The 20,851-nt window shown below is 41.9% G+C and overlaps 1 protein-coding gene across 1 annotated transcript in view; it reads right to left on the bottom strand.

Moving 5' to 3' along the window:
* Nucleotides 1-20,851, bottom strand: part of CTDP1 (CTD phosphatase subunit 1) — a 750,130-nt gene that overhangs the window by 479,459 nt on the left and 249,820 nt on the right. Inside the window, exon 7 of the mRNA XM_053715845.1 lies at nt 86-252. Coding sequence (XP_053571820.1) covers nt 86-252 — 167 coding nt within the window. The remainder of the gene's footprint in view (nt 1-85; nt 253-20,851) is intronic.

The following is a 20,851-nucleotide window of genomic DNA, read 5'->3' on the forward strand; positions in this document are numbered from 1 at the left end:
TGAGAATATCCCACAAGTAAGGATGAATCCGTGGCCTGGATACTCCTTGTAAGAGAAAAGCATAGTAAAAGAAGAAGAAACAAACCTTTCTTTTTCATCTGGGCTTCCTTTGAACCAGGAGGAGCATTTATATCGCCTGTCCCTTGAAAGTAGACATACTTTTTTACTGTAATCAAATTGGGAGCAAATTTCCAAACATCTTCACGGTCATCTATTATGCAAACCATGGAGTCTCCACAGGGAAAAAGGTTCCTAGTGGGAAAACAAAATTAGGTAGGTGAGTTTGGTCTCATATAAATTCACTAAATATAGTTGTTTCATCATTTAGTTTGTGGACAAAGCAACACTATAGTGTCTCAGAGGCAAAAAACAAAATGTATGCTTACCTGATAAATGTATTTATTTCCGGATATGGAGAGTCCATGACGTCATCAATTACCAGCATGAAGAGGCAAAGAACACCACAGCAAAGTTGTCACTCCCCTACCCATAATCGCCAGTGATTCGATCGAAAAGAAAATTGAAAAAAGGAACAAGACAAAAGGTGTAGAGGTACCAAAATTTTGGTTCAGACAAAAAATAACCGTCTTAAATTTAAGGGTGGGGTCGTGGACTCTCCATATCCGAAAATATTTTTTTTTATCAGATAAGCATAAATTTTGTTTCCTTTCCTAAGAAATGGAGAGTCCACGACATCATCAATTACTAGTGGGAACCAATATCCAAGCTAAAGGACACAGATGACTAGGGAGGGATAAAAGACAGGCAGACCTAAACAGAAGGCACCACCGCTTGAAGAACCTTTCTCCCAAAAGAAGCCTCGGCCGAGGCAAAAGTATCAAATTTGGAAAATGTATGCAGAGAGGACTAAGTTGCAGCCTTGCAAATCTATTCCACAGATGCTTCATTTTTGAAAGCCCAAAAAGAGGAGACGGCCCTCGTGGAATGAGCCGTAATTCTCTCAGGAGGCTGCTGACCAGCAGTTTCATAAGCAAAACAAATTATACTTCTCAAGCAGAGAGAAAGAAAAGTAGCAGTAGCTTTCTGACCCTTACGCTTTCCAGAGAAAAAAAACAAAGAGGGAAGAAGACTGGCAAAACTCCTTAGTCGCCTGTAGATAGAATTTTAGAGCAAGCACAACATCCAAGTTGTGCAACAAACGTTCCTTATGAGAAGAAGGATTAGGACAGAGAAGGAACAACAATGTCCTGATTAATATTTCTATCTGAAACCACTTTACAGAGAAATCCCACATTAGTACGAAGAACCGCCTTAGCATGAAAAATAAGGTAATGTGAATCACACTGCAAAGCCAAGAGTTCCGAGACTCTCCGAGCAGAAGAAATAGCAATAAGAAACAAAACCTTCCAAGATAACAATTTAATATCTATGGAATGCAATGGCTCAAACAGAGCTCGCTGCAAAATCTTAAGAACAAGGTTAAGGCTCCAAGGAGGAGCAACAGACTTAAACACAGGCTTGATTCTGACCAGGGCCTGACAAAAGGATTGAACATCTGGCACATCCGCCAGACGCTTGTGCAACAAAATAGATAATGCAGAAATCTGACCCTTTAGAGAACTGACTGCCAATGCTTTCTCCAGACCTTCCTGGAGAAAATACAAAATCCAAGGAATCCTGACCCTGCTCCAAGAGTAGCCCTTGGATTCGCACCAATAAAAAGTGTTTACGCCATACCTTATGGTACATCTTTCTAGTAACAGGCTTGCGAGCCTGAATCATGGTCTTAATGACCGATTTACAAAAATCACACTTAGACAGAACTAAGACCCTGAGTTAAAAGGTCCTTCCTCAGAGGCAGCCTCCAAGGTGGAAGAGACAACATCTTCACTAGGTCTGCATACCAGATCCTGCAAGGCCATGCAAGAGCTATAAGAATTACTGATGCTCTCTTCGGTTTGATATGAGCAATGACTCGTGGAAAGAGAGCAAACAAAGGAAACAGATATGCCAGAATGAAATCCCAAGGAACCTCCTGCTGATCTCTTGACCTTGAACCGTACTATGGAAGCTTGGCGTTCTGCCAAGACGCCATCAGATCCAACTCTTGCACCCCTCATTTGAGGGTTAACCTGGAGAACACCTCCGGATTGAGAGCCCAATGCCCGGGATGAAATGTGTCTGCTCAGGAAGTCCTGGAATGTAGATGGCAGAAAGATAGCAATTGTGAACTTCCGCCCACTGAAACAATTCGAGCCACCTTCTTTCATGGCTAAGGAACTCCGAGTTCCTCCCTAATGGTTAATGTAAGCCACTGAGGTGATATTGTCCGTCTGTAACCTGATAAACCGGGCTAAGGACAAATGAGGCCAAGTCATCAGAGCATTGTAAATCTCTTTCAATTCCAAGATATTTATGGGGAGAGCAGACTCCTCCTGAGTCCATAATCCTTGCGCCTTTAACGAGTCCCAGACTGCTCCCCAGCCCAACAGTCTGGCGTCCGTGGTTACAATCACCCAGGAAGGTCTCCGGAAGCATGTGCCCCGAGACAGATGCTCCTGAGAAAGCCACCACGGGAGAGAGTCTCTTGTCGACCGATCTGGATCTATCCTCTGAGACAGATCCTAATGGTCCCCATACCATTGTCTGAGCATGCATAACTGCAGAGCTCTCAAATGAAATTGAGCAAAGGGAATGATGTCCATGGAAGCAACCATCAGACCAATTACCTCCATACATTGAGCCACTGATGGCGGAACAGTAGACTGCAGAGAGAGGCAAGAGGAAAACATTTTGGATTTTCTGACCTTTGCCAGAAAAAAATTCATAGATAAGGAATCTATTATGGTCCCAAAGCAAACTTGTAGCTGGAACAAGGAGACGCTTTTCCAGATTTTTTTCCATTCGTGGGAACGTAGAAAAGACAAGATGATATCTGTATGAGAGTTTGATTGTTGAAAAGATGGTGCCTGAACCAATATATTGTCCAGGTAGGGCGCCACTGCAATTCCCTGAAACCTGATCACCGCCAAGAGAGCCTCCAGAACCTTTGAGAAAATTCTGGGAACTGTGGCAAGGCCAAACGGCACTGAAAGGGTTTGTCTAGAAATGCGAATCTCAGGAACTTGTGATGATCCCTGTGGATGGATACGCATCCTTCAGGTCTATGGTCGTCATGAACTGACCCTCTTGGACCAAGGGAAGAATGGCACGAATGGTTTCCATTTTGAAGGACGGTACCCTGAGAAACTTGTTAAGACACTTTAGGTCTAGAATAGGACGAAAAGTTCCCTCTGTTTTTGGGAACCACAAAACCGATTTGAATAGAATCCTAGACCCTGTTCCCTTACAGAAACTGAAACTATCACTCCCAGGGAGGAAAGGTCTAAACGCAATTCAAGAATGCCTCTCTTCATCTGGTCTGCAGATAATCTTGAGAGGTGGAACCTGATTCTGGGAGAATTCTTGAATGCTATTTTGTAACCCTGAGATACTATGTGCACAGCCCAGGGATCTGGGAAATCTTGTATCCATGCATGATAAAACAGAGAAAGTCTGCCTCCCACTTGATCTGATCCTAGATCGGGGGCAAGCCCTTCATTCTGATTTATACTCAGAAGCAAGTTTCTTAGATTGCTTCCCCTTGTTCGAAGACTGATTGGGTTTCCAAGAAGACTTGGACTGTTCCTGCTTGGGAGAGGAAGACTTTCCTTTGAAGTTACGAAAGGAATGAAAATTACTTTGACGTTCTATAGGTCTATTCATCTTGTCTTGGAATAGAAAAGACCCTTTTCCCCCAGTAATGTCAGAAATTATTTCTGGCAGACCAGGTCCAAACAAGGTCTTACCCTTGTAAGGAAGCACCAGAAGCTTGGACTTAGAAGTAACATCCGCTGACCAAAATTTCAGCCACAACGCCCTGCGAGCTAGCACAGCAAAGCCAGATATCTTGGCTCCCAGATTAATAACTTGCATGGTAGCCTCAGACATAAAGGAGTTGGCTAGCTTGAGAGCCTTAATCCTGTCTTGGATCTCCTCCAAAAGGAGTCTCTACTTGAAGTGAATCAGACAAGGTGTCAAACAAATAAGATGCTGCACTTGACACAGTGGCAATACAAACTGCAGGTTGCCATTGAAGACCTTGATGAACATACATTTTCTTCAAGTAAGCCTCAAGCTTTTTGTCCATTGGATCCTTAAAAGAGCAGCTATCCTCTATAGGAATAGCAGTTCTCTTAGCCAGAGTAGAAAACATAATTTATGTAAGAACTTACCAGATAAATTCATTTCTTTCATATTAGCAAGAGTCCATGAGCTAGTGACGTATGGGATATACATTCCTACCAGGAGGGGCAAAGTTTCCCAAACCTCAAAATGCCTATAAATACACCCCTCACCACACCCACAAATCAGTTTAACGCATAGCCAAGAAGTGGGGTGATAAGAAAAAAGTGTGAAAGCATAAAAAATAAGTTATTGGAATAATTGTGCTTTATACAAAAAAATCATAACCACTACAAAAAGGGTGGGCCTCATGGACTCTTGCTAATATGAAAGAAATGAATTTATCAGGTAAGTTCTTACATAAATTATGTTTTCTTTCATGTAATTAGCAAATGTCCATGAGCTAGTGACGTATGGGATAATGACTACCCAAGATGTGGATCTTCCACACAAGAGTCACTAGAGAGGGAGGGATAAAATAAAGACAGCCAATTCCGCTGAAAAAAATCCACACCCAAACTAAAGTTTAAATCTTATAATGAAAAAAACTGAAATTATAAGCAGAAGAATCAAACTGAAACAGCTGCCTGAAGTACTTTTCTACCAAAAACTGCTTCAGAAGAAGAAAACACATCAAAATGGTAGAATTTAGTAAAAGTATGCAAAGACGACCAAGTTGCTGCTTTGCAAATCTGATCAACCGAAGCTTCATTCCTAAACGCCCAGGAAGTAGAAACTGACCTAGTAGAATGAGCTGTAATCCTTTGAGGCGGAGTTTTACCCGACTCGACATAAGCATGATGAATTAAAGATTTCAACCAAGATGCCAAAGAAATGGCAGAGGCCTTCTGACCTTTCCTAGAACCGGAAAAGATAACAAAATAGACTAGAAGTCTTTCGGAAATTCTTAGTAGCTTCAACATAATATTTCAAAGCTCTAACTACATCCAAAGAATGCAATGATTTCTCCTTAGAATTCTTAGGATTAGGACATAATGAAGGAACCACAATTTCTCTACTAATGTTGTTAGAATTCACAACCTTAGGTAAAAATGTAAAAGAAGTTCGCAACACCGCCTTATCCTGATGAAAAATCAGAAAAGGAGACTCACAAGAAAGAGCAGATAATTCAGAAATTCTTCTGGCAGAAGAGATGGCCAAAAGGAACAAAACTTTCCAAGAAAGTAATTTAATGTCCAATGAATGCATAGGTTCAAACGGAGGAGCTTGAAGAGCCCCCAGAACCAAATTCAAACTCCAAGGAGGAGAAATTGACTTAATGACAGGTTTTATACGAACCAAAGCTTGTACAAAACAATGAATATCAGGAAGATAAGCAATCTTTCTGTGAAAAAGAACAGAAAGAGCAGAGATTTGTCCTTTCAAGGAACTTGCAGACAAACCTTTATCCAAACCATCCTGAAGGAATTGTAAAATTCTCGGAATTCTAAAAGAATGCCAGGAAAAATGATGAGAAAGACACCAAGAAATATAAAAGTCTTCCAGACTCTATAATATATCTCCCTAGATACGGACTTACGAGCCTGTAACATAGTATTAATCACAGAGACAGAGAAACCTGTTTGACTAAGAATCAAGCGTTCAATCTCCATACCTTTAAATTTAAGGATTTGAGATCCTGATGGAAAAAAGGACCTTGCGACAGAAGGTCTGGTCTTAACAGAAGAGTCCACGGTTGGCAAGAGGCCATCCGGACAAGATCCGCATACCAAAACCTGTGAGGCCATGCTGGAGCTACCAGCAGAACAAACGAGCATTCCTTCAGAATCTTGGAGATTACTCTTGGAAGAAGAACTAGAGGCGGAAAGATATAGGCAGGATGATACTTCCAAGGAAGTGACAATGCATCCACTGCTTCCGATTGAGGATCCCTGGATCTGGACAGATACCTGGGAAGTTTCTTGTTTAGATGAGAGGCCATCAGATCTATTTCTGGAAGTCCCCATATTTGAACAATCTGAAGAAATACCTCTGGGTGAAGAGACCATTCGCCCGGATGTAACGTTTGGCGACTGAGAGAATCCGCTTCCCAATTGTCTATACCTGGGATATGAACCGCAGAAACTAGACAGGAGCTGGATTCTGCCCATACCAGAATTCGAGATACTTCTTTCATGGCCAGAGGACTGTGAGTCCCTCCTTGATGATTGATGTATGCCACAGTTGTGACATTGTCTGTCTGAAAACAAATGAACGATTCTCTCTTTAGAAGAGGCCAAGACTGAAGAGCTCTGAAAATTGCACGGAGTTCCAAAATATTGATTGGTAATCTCACCTCCTGAGATTCCCAAACCCCTTGTGCTGTCAGAGACCCCCAAACAGCTCCCCAACCTGTCAGACTTGCATCTGTTGAAATTACAGTCCAGGTCGGAAGAACAAAAGAAGCCCCCTGAACTAAACGATGGTGATCTGTCCACCACGTCAGAGAGTGTCGTACAATCGGTTTTAAAGATATTAATTGAGATATCTTTGTATAATCCCTGCACCACTGGTTCAGCATAAAGAGCTGAAGAGGTCGCATGTGAAAACGAGCAAAGGGGATCGCGTCTGATGCAGCAGTCATAAGACCTAGAATTTCCATGCATAAGGCTACCGAAGGGAATGATTGAGACTGAAGGTTTCGACAAGCTGAAACCAATTTTAGACGTCTCTTGTCTGTCAGAGACAGAGTCATGGACACTGAATCTATCTGGAAACCTAAAAAGGTAACCCTTGTTTGAGGAATTAATGAACTTTTTGGTAAATTGATCCTCCAACCATGATCTTGAAGAAACAACACAAGTCGATTCGTATGAGATTCTGCTAAATGTGAAGACTGAGCAAGTACCAAGATTTCGTCCAAATAAGGAAATACCACAATACCCTGTTCTCTGATTACAGACAGAAGGGCACCGAGAACCTTTGTAAAAATCCTTGGAGCTGTTGCTAGGCCAAACGGCAGAGCCACAAACTGGTAATGCTTGTCTAGGAAAGAGAATCTCAGAAACGGATAGTGATCTGGATGAATCGGAATATGCAGATATGCATCCTGTAAATCTATTGTGGACATATAATGCCCTTGCTGAACAAAAGGCAGAATAGTCCTTATAGTTACCATCTTGAATGTTGGTATCCTTACATAACGATTCAATATTTTTAGATCCAGAACTGGTCTGAAGGAATTCTCCTTCTTTGGTACAATGAAGAGATTTGAATAAAACCCCAGCCCCTGTTCCAGAACTGGAACTGGCATAATTACTCCAGCCAACTCTAGATCTGAAACACATTTCAGAAATGCTTGAGCCTTTGCTGGATTTACTGGGACACGGGAAAGAAAAAATCTCTTTGCAGGAGGCCTTATCTTGAAGCCAATTCTGTACCCTTCTGAAACAATGTTTTGAATCCAAAGATTGTGAATTGAATTGATCCAAATTTGTTTGAAAAAACGTAATCTGCCCCCTACCAGCTGGGCTGGAATGAGGGCCGCACCTTCATGTGGACTTGGGAGCTGGTTTTGTTTTTCTAAAAGGCTTGGACTTATTCCAGACTGGAGATGGTTTCCAAACTGATACCGCTCCTGAGGGCGAAGGATCAGGCTTTTGTTCCTTATTGTGACGAAAGGAACGAAAACGATTAGAAGACCTAAATTTACCTTTAGATTTTCTATCTTGTGGTAAAAAAGTTCCTTTCCCTCCAGTAACAGTTGAGATAATAGAATCCAACTGAGAACCAAATAATTTATTACCCTGGAAAGAAAGGGAAAGCAAAGTTGACTTAGAAGACATATCAGCATTCCAAGTTTTAAGCCATAAAGCTCTTCTAGCTAGAATAGCTAGAGACATATACCTGACATCAACTCTAATGATATCAAAGATGGAATCACAAATAAAGTTATTAGCATGTTGAAGAAGATTAACAATGCTATGAGAGTTATGATCTGTTACTTGTTGCGCTAAAGCTTCTAACCAAAAAGTTGAACCTGCAGCCACATCCGCTAAAGATATAGCAGGTCTAAGAAGATTACCTGAACATAAGTAAGCTTTTCTTAGAAAGGATTCAATCTTCCTATCTAAAGGATCCTTAAAGGAAGTACTATCTGCCGTAGGAATAGTAGTACGTTTAGCAAGAGTAGAGACAGCCCCATCAACCTTAGGGATTTTGTCCCAAAATTCTAATCTGTCAGACAGCACAGGATATAATTGCTTAAAACGTTTAGAAGGAGTAAAAGAATTACCCAAATTATTCCATTCCCTGGAAATTACTTCAGAAATAGCATCAGGGACAGGAAAAACTTCTGGAATAACTACAGGAGATTTAAAAACCTTATTTAAAAGTTTAGATTTAGTATCAAGAGGACCAGAATCCTCTATTTCTAATGCAATTAAGACTTCTTTAATTAAAGAACGAATAAATTCCATTTTGAATAAATATGAAGATTTATCAGCATCAACCTCTGAGACAGAATCCTCTGAACCAGAGGAACCACTATCAGAATCAGAATGATGATGTTCATTTAAAAATTCATCTGAAAAATGAGAAGTTTTAAAAGACCTTTTACGTTTACTAGAAGGGGGAATAACAGACATAGCCTTCTTAATAGATTTAGAAACAAAATCTCTTATGTTAACAGGAACACTCTGAGCATTAGATGTTGATGGAACCACAACAGGCAAAGTAACATTACTAAAGGAAATATTATTATCTGCATTAACAAGTTTGTCATGACATTCATTACAAACAACAGCTGGAGGAACAGATACCACAAGTTTACAACAGATACACTTAACTTTGGTAGATCCAGCACCAGGCAGCGTTTTTCCAGAAGTATCTTCTAACTCAGTGTCAATCTGGGACATCTTGCAATATGTAATAGAGAAAACAACATATAAAGCAAAATTGATCAAATTCCTTAAATGACAGTTTCAGGAATGGGAAAAAATGCCAGTGAACAAGCTTCTAGCAACCAGAAGCAATAAATTATGAGACTTAAATAATGTGGAGACAAAAAATGACGCCCATATTTTTTAGCGCCAAAAAAGACGCCCACATTATTTGGCGCCAAAATGCTTTTGGCGCCAAAAATGACGCCACATCCGGAACGCCGACACTTTTGGCGCAAAAAAACGTCAAAAATGACGCAACTTCCGGCGACACGTATGACGACGGAAACAGAAAAAACTTTTTGCGCCAAAAAAGTCAGCGCCAAGAATGACGCAATAAAATTAAGCATTTTCAGCCCCCGCGAGCCTAACAGCCCACAGGAAAAAAAAAATCAAATTTTAAGGTAAGAAAAAAATTGATTTATTCAAATGCATTATCCCAAATATGAAACTGACTGTCTGAAATAAGGAACGTTGAACATCCTGAGTTAAGGCAAATAAATGTTTGAATACATATATTTAGAACTTTATACAAAAGTGCCCAATCATAGCTTAGAGTGTCACAGAAAATAAGACTTACTTACCCCAGGACACTCATCTACATGTAGTAGAAAGCCAAACCAGTACTGAAACGAGAATCAGTAGAGGTAATGGTATATATAAGAGTATATCGTCGATCTGAAAAGGGAGGTAGGAGATGAATCTCTACGACCGATAACAGAGAACCTATGAAATAGACCCAGTAGAAGGAGATCATTGAATTCAAATAGGCAATACTCTCTTCACACCCCTCTGACATTCACTGCACGCTGAGAGGAAAACCGGGCTCCTACCTGCTGAGGAGCGCATATCAATGTAGAATCTAGCACAAACTTACTTTACCACCTCCATAGGAGGCAAAGTTTGTAAAACTGATTTGTGGGTGTGGTGAGGGGTGTATTTATAGGCATTTTGAGGTTTGGGAAACTTTGCCCCTCCTGGTAGGAATGTATATCCCATACGTAACTAGCTCATGGACTCTTGCTAATTACATGAAAGAAATGGCCCCTTCTACTTTAGGCACCGTACGCCATGAATCTTTAATGGAGTCAGCGACAGGAAACATCTTTTTAAAAATAGGAGCCGGGGAAAAAGGTATCCCTAGCTTCTCCCATTCCTGTGCAGTAATCTCCCTTGCATAGTCAGGAACAGAAAGACTTCCACAGATGAAGGAACATCAAAGTATTAAGTTTACTAAATTTCTTAGGTTGACAACTAGAGGTGGGTCGGAGTCGTCCAAAAGTAGCCAAAACCTCCTTTAACCCCTTAAAGACCACAGCATTTTCCATTTTCTGTCTGTTTGGGACCAAGGCTATTTTTACATTTTTGCGGTGTTTGTGTTTAGCTGTAATTTTCCTCCTACTCATTTACTGTACCCACACATATTATATACCATTTTTCTCGCCATTAAATGGACTTTCAAAAGATACCATTATTTTCATCAAATCTTATAATTTACTATAAAAAAATTATAAAATATGAGGGGAAAAAGGGGAAAAAAAAACACACTTTTTCTAACTTTGACCCCCAAAACCTGTTACACATATTCAACCACCAAAAAAAAACCCATGCTAAATAGTTTCTAAATTTTGTCCTGAGTTTAGAAATACCCAATGTTTACATGTTCTTTGCTTTTTTTGCAAGTTATAGGGCCATAAATACAAGTAGCACTTTGCTATTTCCACTTTTTTTCAAAATTAGCGCTAGTTACATTGGAACACTAATATCTTTCAGGAATCCCTGAATATCCTTTGACATGTATATATTTTTTTTTAGAAGACATCCCAAAGTATTGATCTAGGCCCATTTTGGTATATTTCATGCCATCATTTCACCGCCAAATGCGATCAAATAAAAAAAATTGTTCACTTTTTCACAAACTTTAGGTTTCTCACTGAAATTATTTACAAACAACTTATGCAATTATAGCATACATGGTTGTAAATGCTTCTCTGGGATCCCCTTTGTTCATAAATAGCAGACATATATGGCTTTGCTTTTTGGTAATTAGAAGGCTGCTAAATGCCACTGCACACCACACGTGTATTATGCCCAGCAGTGAAGGGGTTAATTAGGGAGCATGTAGGGAGCTTCTAGGGTTAATTTTAGCTTTAGTGTAGTGTAGTAGACAACCCCAAGTACTGATCTAGGCCCATTTTGGTATATTTCATGCCACCTTTTCACCGCCGAATGCGATAAAATTAAAAAAAAAAGGTTAAATTTTTCACAATTTTAGGTTTCTCACTGAAATTATTTATAAACAGCTTGTGCAATTATGGCACAAATGGTTGTAAATGCTTCTCTGGGATCCCCTTTGTTCAGAAATAGCAGACATATATGACTTTGGCGTTGCTTTTTGGTAATTAGAAGGCCGCTAAATGCTGCTGCGCATCACACGTGTATTATGGCTAGCAGTGAAGGGGTTAATTAGGTAGTTTGTAGGGCGCATGCAGGGTTAATTTTAGCTTTAGTGTAAAGATCAGCCTCCCACCTGACACATCCCACCCCCTGATCACTCCCAAACAGCTCCCATCCCCTCCCCCACCCCACAATTGTCCCTGCCATCTTAAGTACTGGAAGAAAGTCTGCCAGTACTAAAATAAAAGTTTTTTAAAAAAATATATATATATTTTTTTAGCATATTTACATATGCTGCTGTGTAGGATCCCCCCCATAGCCCCCAACCTCCCTGATCCCCCCCAAAACAGCTCTCTAACCCTCCCCCTATGCCTTATTGGGGGCCATCTTGGGTACTGGCAGCTGTCTGCCAGTACCTAGTTTGCAAAAAAAAATATTTTTTTTTGTTTTTTTTCTGTAGTGTAGCTTCCCCCCACAGACAAACCCCCACCACCTGACTGAAGTCTTTTTTTAAAACTTTGTATCCCCCTTTTTACCCAATTTTATTACACATTTTTCTGTAGTGTAGCGGTTCCCACCCGCTCCCTCCCGTGCAGCCCCCAGCCATCCCTGCCCCCCTCCACATCAGCAGGGCCATCGATGGCCGCCACCCGCCTCCCACCCACCAACGATACCGGCCATCGATGTCCGGTGCGGAGAGGGCCACAGAGTGGCTCTTTCTGCATCGGATGGCCATGCAAGGTTATTGCAGGATGCCTCCATATCGAAGCATCACTTCAATAACCGAAAAGCAGCTGGAAGCGAGCAGGTTTGCTTCCAGCTGCTTTCCACATCGATGACGTGCAGGGTACGTCCTCAGGCGTTAACTGTCTTTTTTTTTTTTTTGAGGACGTACCCTGCACGTCCTCGGTCGTTAAGGGGTCAAAGGGATACTGAACCAAATTTTTTTTCTTTCGTGGTTCAGATAGAGCATGAAATTTTAAGCAACTTTCTAATTTACTCCTATTATGAAATTTTCTTCATTCTCTTGATATCTTTATTTGAAAAGCAAGAATGTAAGTTTAGATGCCGGCCCATTTTTGGTAAACAACCTGGGTTGTTCTTGCTGAACAAGTGCTGTCCCGGGTCTGAACAAAAATTGGCTGGCTCCTTAGCTTAGATGCCTTCTTTTTTTTAAAAAAAGATAGCGAGAGAACGAAGAAAAGTTGATAATACATGTTGATAATACACTTACCTTAGAAAAGGAAATTTATTCTTACCTGATAAATTTGTTTCTTTTACGACACGATGAGTACACAGATTTCATCCTTACTTGTGGGATATCGCCTCCTGGTCAGCAGGAGGAGGCAAAGAGCACCACAGCAGAGCTGTAAATATAGCTCCTCCCTTCCCTCCCACTCCATTCATTCGACCGAAGTTAGGAAGAGAAAGGAAAAGCTAAGGTGCAGAGGTGACTGAAGTTTAACAAAAATAAAGATCTGTCTCATAAAAACAGGGTGGGCCGTGGACTCATCGTATCGTAAAAGAAACAAATTTATCAGGTAAGAATAAATTTCCTTTTCTTTTACAAGATACGATGAGTCCACGGATCTCATCCTTACTTGTGGGATACAATACCAAAGATATAGTATACGGATGAAACGGGAGGGACAAGACAGGGAACCTAAACGGAAGGCACCACTGCTTGAAGAACTTTCCACCCAAAAACAGCCTCAGACGAGGCAAAAGTATCGAATTTGTAAAATTTGGAAAAAGTGTGAAGAGTTGCAGCTTTGCAAATCTGTTCAACAGAAGCATCATTTTTGAATGCCCATGAGGAAGCCACAGCTCTAGTGGAATGAACCGTAATTCGTTCAGGAGGCTGCTGTCCAGCAGTCTCATATGCAAAACGGATGATACTCTTCAGCCAAAATGAGAGAGGGGTAGCCGTAGCTTTCTGACCCCTACGCTTCCCAGAAAACACAACAAACAGGGGAAGACGATTGACGACAATCTTTAGTTGCCTGTAAGTAAAACTTTAAAGCACGGACCACGTCCAAATTATGTAACAGCCGCTCCTTCTTAGAAGGATTAGGACACAAGGAAGGAACAACAATTTCCTGATTAATATTTTTATTAGAAACAACCTTAGGAAGGAAACCAGGTTTGGTACGTAACACCACCTTATCGGAATGGAAAATAAGATAAGGAGAATCACATTTTAATGCCGAAAGCTCAAACTCTGCGAGCAGAAGAAATAGCAACCAAAAATAAAACTTTCCAAGATAATAACTTAATATCTATGGAATGCATAGGTTCAAACGGAACCCCTTTAAGAACATTAAGAACTAAATTCAAACTCCAAGGAGAAGCAATTGGTCTAAACACAGGCTTGATTCTAGTCAGAGCCTGACAAAAGGTTTGAACATCTGGAACATCTGCCAGACGCTTGTGTAGCAAAATAGACAAAGCAGAAATCTGTCCCTTTAAGGAACTTGCTGACAACCTTTTCTCCAATCCTTCTTGGAGAAAAGACAGAATCCTGGGAATCCTAACCCTACACCATGAGTAGCCCTTGGATTTGCATCAATAAAGATATTTACGCCATATCTTATGGTAAATCTTTCTAGTAACAGGCTTACGTGCCTGAATCAAGGTATCAATGACCGAATCATAAAACCCTCGCTTAGATAAAATCAAGCGTTCAATCTCCAAGCAGTTAGCTGCAAAGAAACTAGATTCGGATGATGGAAGGGTCCCTGAATGAGAAGGTCTTTCACCCGGGGAAGGAGAGCAAATGGAGGGAACACATAAGCTAGGCTGAACGACCAAGGCACTGCCAAGGCATCTACCAGTTCGACCTGGACCTGTATCTCGGAAGCTTGGCATTCTGACGAGATGCCATAAGATCCAACTCCGGCCTGCCCCATCTGAGAATCAAGTTGGCAAATACTTACGGATGGAGTTCCCATTCCCCCGGATGAAAAGTCTGTCTGCGCAGAAAATCCGCTTCCCAGTTTTCCACACCTGGGATGTGGATCGCCGACAGATAACAAGAGTGAGCCTCCGCCCACTGAATTACCTTGGCTACATCTGTCATCAATAAGGAACTCCTTGTTCCTCCCTGATGATTGATGTAAGCTACCGTCGTAATGTTGTCCGACTGGAATCTGATGAATTTGGCCGAAGCCAACTGAGGCCAAGCCTGAAGCGCATTGAATATTGCTCTCAACTCTAGGATATTGATGGGAAGTAGAGACTCCGTTCAAGTCCATACACCCTGAGCCCTCAGGGAGTTCCAGACTGCTCCCCATCCTATCAGGCTGGTATCAGTTGTCACTATCTCCCATGAGGGTCTGCGGAAGCATGTCCCCTGGGATAGATGATCCAGCGATAACCACCATAGAAGAGAGTCCCTTGTCTCCCAATCTAGATCTATTTGAGGAGACAAATTTGTATAATCTCCATTCCACTGTCTGAGCATGCTCAGTTGCAGAGGTCTGAGATGAAAACGAGCAAACGTAATGATGTCCATTGCCGCTACCATCAATCCAATTGCCTCCATGCACTGAGCCACTGACGGCCGAGGATTGGTCTGAAGGGTTTGGCATGTATTCAGAATCTTTAACTTCCTGACTTCCGTCAAAAAGATCTTCATGGATAGAGAGTCGATAGAGTTCCCAAGAAAGGAACCCTTGTCTGTGGAACTAGCGAACTCTTTTCCAGATTCACTTTCCACCCGTGAGTCCTTAGAAAGGACAGGACAATGTCGGTATGAGACTTTGTTAGCTGATAAGACGCCTGGATCAGACTATCGCCCAGATAAGGCGCCACTGCAATGCCCAGCAGAGACCCCAGAACCTTTGTGAAAATTCTGGGCGCCGTGGCCAGACCGAAAGGAAGAGTCACAAACTGAAAATGTTTGTCCAGAAAGGCAAACCGGAGGAACTTGTGATGATCTTTGTGGATAGGAACATTTAGATATGCATCCTTTAGATCCACGGTAGTCATAAATTGACCCTCCTGGATCAATGGAAGAATGGTACGAATAGTTTCCATCTTGAAGGATGGAACTCTGAGCAACTTGTTTAGACTTTTGAGGTCTAGAATAGGTCGGAACGTTCCCTCCTTTTTGGGAACTACAAAGATTTTAATAAAACCCCTGTCCCTGTATTGGAACGGGACATATCACTCCCATGGAAGCAAGGTCTCCTACACAACGTAAGAACGCCTCTCTCTTAATCTGGTCTGCAGATAATCGAGAAAGAAGAAACCTTCCTCTGGGAGAGGAATTTCTGAACTCCAACTGATACCCCTGAGATACAATTTCCAGTGTCCAGGGATCCTGAACATCTCTTATCCAAGCCTGGACAAAGAGAGAAAGTCTGCCCCTACTAGATCCGGTCCCTGATCGGGGGCCGCCCCTTTATGCTGACTTGGTAGTAGCAGCAGGCTTCTTGGATTGTTTACCCTTGTTCCAAGACTGGTTGGGTCTCCAAGTGGACTTGGCTTGTGAATAATTCCCTTCCTGTTTAGCGGAAGAGGGGACCCCCTTGAAATTTCGAAAGGAACGAAAATTACTCTGTCGCCCTCTCTGTTTGGACTTTTTATCTTGCGGGAGGAGATGACCCTTACCTCCCGTGATGTAAGAAATAATTTCCTTCAAGTCAGGCTCAAAAAGGTCTTTCCCTTGTAAGGAATAGCCAAAAGCTTAGACTTGGATGACACATCCGCAGACCAAGACTTCAGCCACAAGGCCCTGCGTGCTAAAATAGCAAAACCCAAACTCTTAGCTGCCAATTTAGTAATCTGCAGCGAAGCATCCGTAATAAACAAATTGGCTAACTTAAGAGCCTTAATCCAATCCTGTATCTCTTCCAAAGGAGTCTCTGTCCTAAGAGATCCTTCCAGAGCATCGAACCAATAAGCAGCCGCACAAGTAACTAACAATACAGGCCGCCGGTTGCAAAAGAAATCCCTGGTGAACGTAAATCTTCTTAAGAAGACCCTCCAACTTCTTATCCATAGGGTCCTTAAAGGCACAACTATCCTCAATAGGAATAGTAGTCCGCTTGGCCAGGGTAAAAAATGTCTCCCTCTACTTTATGGACCGTCTGCCAAGAATCCCTAATAGCGTTGACTACAAGGTACATCTTCTTAAAAATAGGAGAAGGGGAGAATGGAATACCCGGTCTCTCCCATTCTTTTGAAATAATCTCTGAAGTTCTCTTTGGAACTGGAAAAACATCTGAAGAAGGAACTTCCAAGTATTTGTCCAACTTACTCAATTTTTCTGGAGGGACCACTACTGCGTCACAATCATCCATAGTAACCAAAACCTCCCTCAGTAATAGGCGAAGGTGTTCAAGCTTAAACCTGAAAGTTACCTCAGAATCAGTCAGGGGCAAGGCACTCCCAGAATCAGAGTTCACCTTCAGACAGGACCTCCGTGCCCTCTAGCTCAGAGGTCCGCAATCGCCATCAGAGAATCAGAGGCTGCATTGACTACACAATTGTCCCTTCGGGTATGCTTGCCGTGCGATATGGGAAAGTTAGATAACGCATCAGAAAGAGTGGAAGACATCACTGCAGCAATGTCTTTTAATGTAAAAGCTGCAGAAACTGGCAAAATACCTGGCACCGCCTGAGCGGGAGTTAAAGGCTGTGACGCTTGGGGAGAAAACTGCGGCATACTCTGCATCTCATCTGACTCTTGAGAAACATTCGCTTTAGACAAGGATTTATCACAAAATATTTGTTCTTTATAGTGTAAAGCCCTCTCAACGCATGAAGGACAAAAAGGAACAGGAGGTTCCACAGTGGCATTCAAACACATGGAACAGTTTGAATAACATCTGAATCCATGATTAACAGAAAAGCAAGCAACAATAAAGAATTGGTGTTGTCTCTTTAAAAATAAATAACACTAAAATCAACAGTCGGTACAAAAGAGTTCTCCAGATGGAGTCTCTGACAAATTACCCTTTGCAAAGTGAAAACAATTATAACCTAAATCTTTTTCAGACACCAGTAAAGAAAAAAGTTATTTGTTCTTTATAGCACCTCGCCTCAACAGCTCTGCTGAGGTGCCTACCTGCCCCCACGGTCCACCGACCAGCCTTATGGACAGATCGAGAGCGATCTGACTACGACCAAGACCGATTTCTTTGTAACCATGCGGTCGTGTCACTCCTCAGATGGCTCTTACTGACAGACGGGACTTTCAGGAAGTGAACGAACGCTGCGCGGCTTCTTTCCAGCCTCAGCTTTGCCAAAGGAAGTCCCGCCCGTTGTGGGCGTTACTCTAAGCCCGAGAAGAACGCCGTCGACTATGTTATAACAAAAAGCCACTCAGACATGTTATCAGACCAGGCTTAATAAGAACAACCTCTTGTATTTCTCTAGTGCCCCAAAACACACAATGAAACGGAATCTCTGGTAACAATCCCCAGCGTCTTTTGCCAATAAAAAGTAACCTTTGTCCCTTTGGTATTTTTCTAAGAAAAACGCAGCAAGGAACATAGCCTTTAATATATAAAGCTACAGTGTCAGTGTTACATTCCATTGATAACCTACACTCTGTTGGTAAGGAAGCTCCTTTTTACTAGAGAGCTTATGTTATACCCCAACAGAAAAAGCACAGCCATTTCTGAGATTTTGTTTTGCAAATTGCCCAGAAAAATAAAGACTGCACTTACCTCTGTGCTGTAGCGACAGCATGACACGTCTCACAGGGGCAAGAGGTTTTCTCCCTCCTGTAGATCTGTGGACACAGAAGGCCTTAGTTACTATCTGCTAAGACCATAAATCCAGAAGGGCAGCACTAGTATGGGAGGCGCAGTGAGGGTAACACACCACCAGTTCCCATTGCTTTAAAGCCACCTATAGCTCTACTCTAGAGGCTGACAAGGAATACGGCTACACCCTAGAGTAAAATAGCACACTTTGGCACCATTTTAAAAATAATAAACTATTGATTGAAGAATCTAAACTAACACCTCACTTTACCTCTTCCTATCACTAACACAGGCAAAGAGAATGACTGGAGTGGGAGGGAAGGGATGAGCTATATATATACAGCTCTGCTGTGGTGCTCTTTGCCTCCTCCTGCTGACCAGGAGGCGATATCCCACAAGGATGAAATCCGTGGACTCATCGTATCTTGTAAAAGAAATCTGCCCAGCAGTAAGGCAGCTTACCCGGCTTGCGAGGTCCTCTCCCTCACATTGGCCTGTGGAAATAAAAAGTACTGAGTATTTTTCTCCCTCAGACTTTCACAAACAGGGCAGCGAGAATTATGTCCCACAAGTTCCCATTGCTCTAAAGTCACCAATGCTCTACTGAAGAGACTGATATGGACTACGGCTACACCCTAGGACAAAGCAGCACAATCTTGTACGACTTTAAAAATAATAAACTCTTGATTGAAGAATCTATTCTAACACCTCACTTTACCACCTCCTATCACTAACGTAGGCAAAGAGAATGACTGGAGTGGGAGGGAAGGGAGGAGCTATATAACAGCTCTGCTGTGGTGCGCTTTGCCGCCTCCTGCTGACCAGGAGGTGAATATCCCATTAGTAATTAAGATGATCCGTGGACTCATCGTGTCATAAAAAAAGAAAATTTATGCTTACTTGATAAATGTATTTCTTTTTTGACACGATGAGTCCACGAATCATCTTAATTACTAATGGGATATTCACCTCCTGGTCAGCAGGAGGAGGAAAAGAGCACCACAGCAGAGCTGTTAAATAGCTCCTCCCTTCCCTACCACTCCAGTCATTTGACCGAAGTTAGGAAGAGAAAGGAAAAGCCAAGGTGCAGAGGTGTCTGAAGTTTACAATAACCTAGAACCTGTCTAAAAGAACAGGGCAGGCAGTGGACTCATCGTGTCAAAAAAGAAATACATTTATCAGGTAAGCATAAATTTTCTTTTCTTTTTTAAGACACGATAAGTCCACGGATCATCTTAATTACTAATGGGATTCAAAACCCAAGCTAGAGTACACAGATGATACGTGAGGGACAAGACAGGGAACCTAAATGGAAGACACCACTGCTTGAAGAACCTTTCTCCCAAAAACAGCCTCAGCCGAGGCAAAAGAGTCAAATTAGTAAAACCTTGAAAAAGAGTGAAGAGAGGACAAGATTGCAGTCTTGCAAATCTGTTCTACAGATACTACAGCTTTGAATACCCATGAGGAAGCAACAGCCCTTGTGAAATAAGCCGCAACTCTCTCGGGAGGCTGCTGTCCAGCAGACTCATAAGAAAAACGTATTATGCTCCTTAGCCAAAAAGAGAGAGAGAAGTATCCGAAGCTCTCTGTCCCTTACGTTTTCCCAAGAAAACCACAAACAAATTAGACTGGCGAAAATCCTTTGTCGCCTGTAAATAAAACTTTAAAGCACGGACCATGTCCAAATTGTGCATTAGTCTCTTAAGACACAAGGAAAGAACAACAAACTCCTGATTAATGTTCCGATCAGAAACAACCTTAGGAAGAAATCCTAATTTAGTACGTAAAACTACCTTACCTGAATGGAAAATAAGGTAAGGTGACTCATACTGTAACTCTGAGAGTTCTGACACTCTCCGAACAGAAAAAACAGCTACAAGAAATAAAACTTTCCAAGATAGTAACGTAATATCTAAGGAATGCATAGGCTCAAACGGAACCTGAAGAACTTTGAAAACTAAATTAAGACTCCATGTAGGAGTAACTGGTTTGAACACAGGCCTGATCCTAACCAAGGCCTGACAAAATGATTGAACATCTGGAACATCCGCCAGACGTTTGGGTAATAAAATAGACAAGCCCTTCACCAAGCCCTCTTGGAGAAAAGACAAAATTCTAGGAATCCTAACCCTACTCCATGAGTAGCCCTTGGATTCACACCAATAAAGGTATTTACACACAATTTTATGGTAAATCCTTCTAGTCACAGGCTTACAGGCCTGAATCATAGTCTCTATGACCGAATCAGAATTTTTTTTCGCTTGGATAAAATTAAGCGTACAATCTCCAAGCAGGCAGCTTCAGAGAAACTAGATTTGGATGAAGTAAGGGACCCTGAATCAGAGGGTCCTTCCTCAACGGAAGTCTCCAAGGCGGTAGAGATGCCATCTCCACCAGATCAGCCCTCTCTTGTTTGATTTGAGCAATTACCTGAGGAAGAAGAGTAAACTGAGGGAATAGGTATGCTAGACTGAAGATCCAAGCGACCGCCAGAGCCTCTATCAGTTCCACCTGGGATCCCTGGACCCCGACCCGTATCTCGGGAGCTTGGCATTTTGAGGACGCCATGAGAACCAATTCTGGTTGACCCCACCTGAGAACTATGTTTACCCCTGGGAAGTGTAACGTCGATAGGTATCAAGAGTGGACTTCTGCCACTCTGGAATATTT

This window comes from Bombina bombina, chromosome 5 (assembly GCF_027579735.1).
Source record: "Bombina bombina isolate aBomBom1 chromosome 5, aBomBom1.pri, whole genome shotgun sequence".
NCBI classification, from domain to species: Eukaryota; Metazoa; Chordata; class Amphibia; order Anura; family Bombinatoridae; genus Bombina; species Bombina bombina.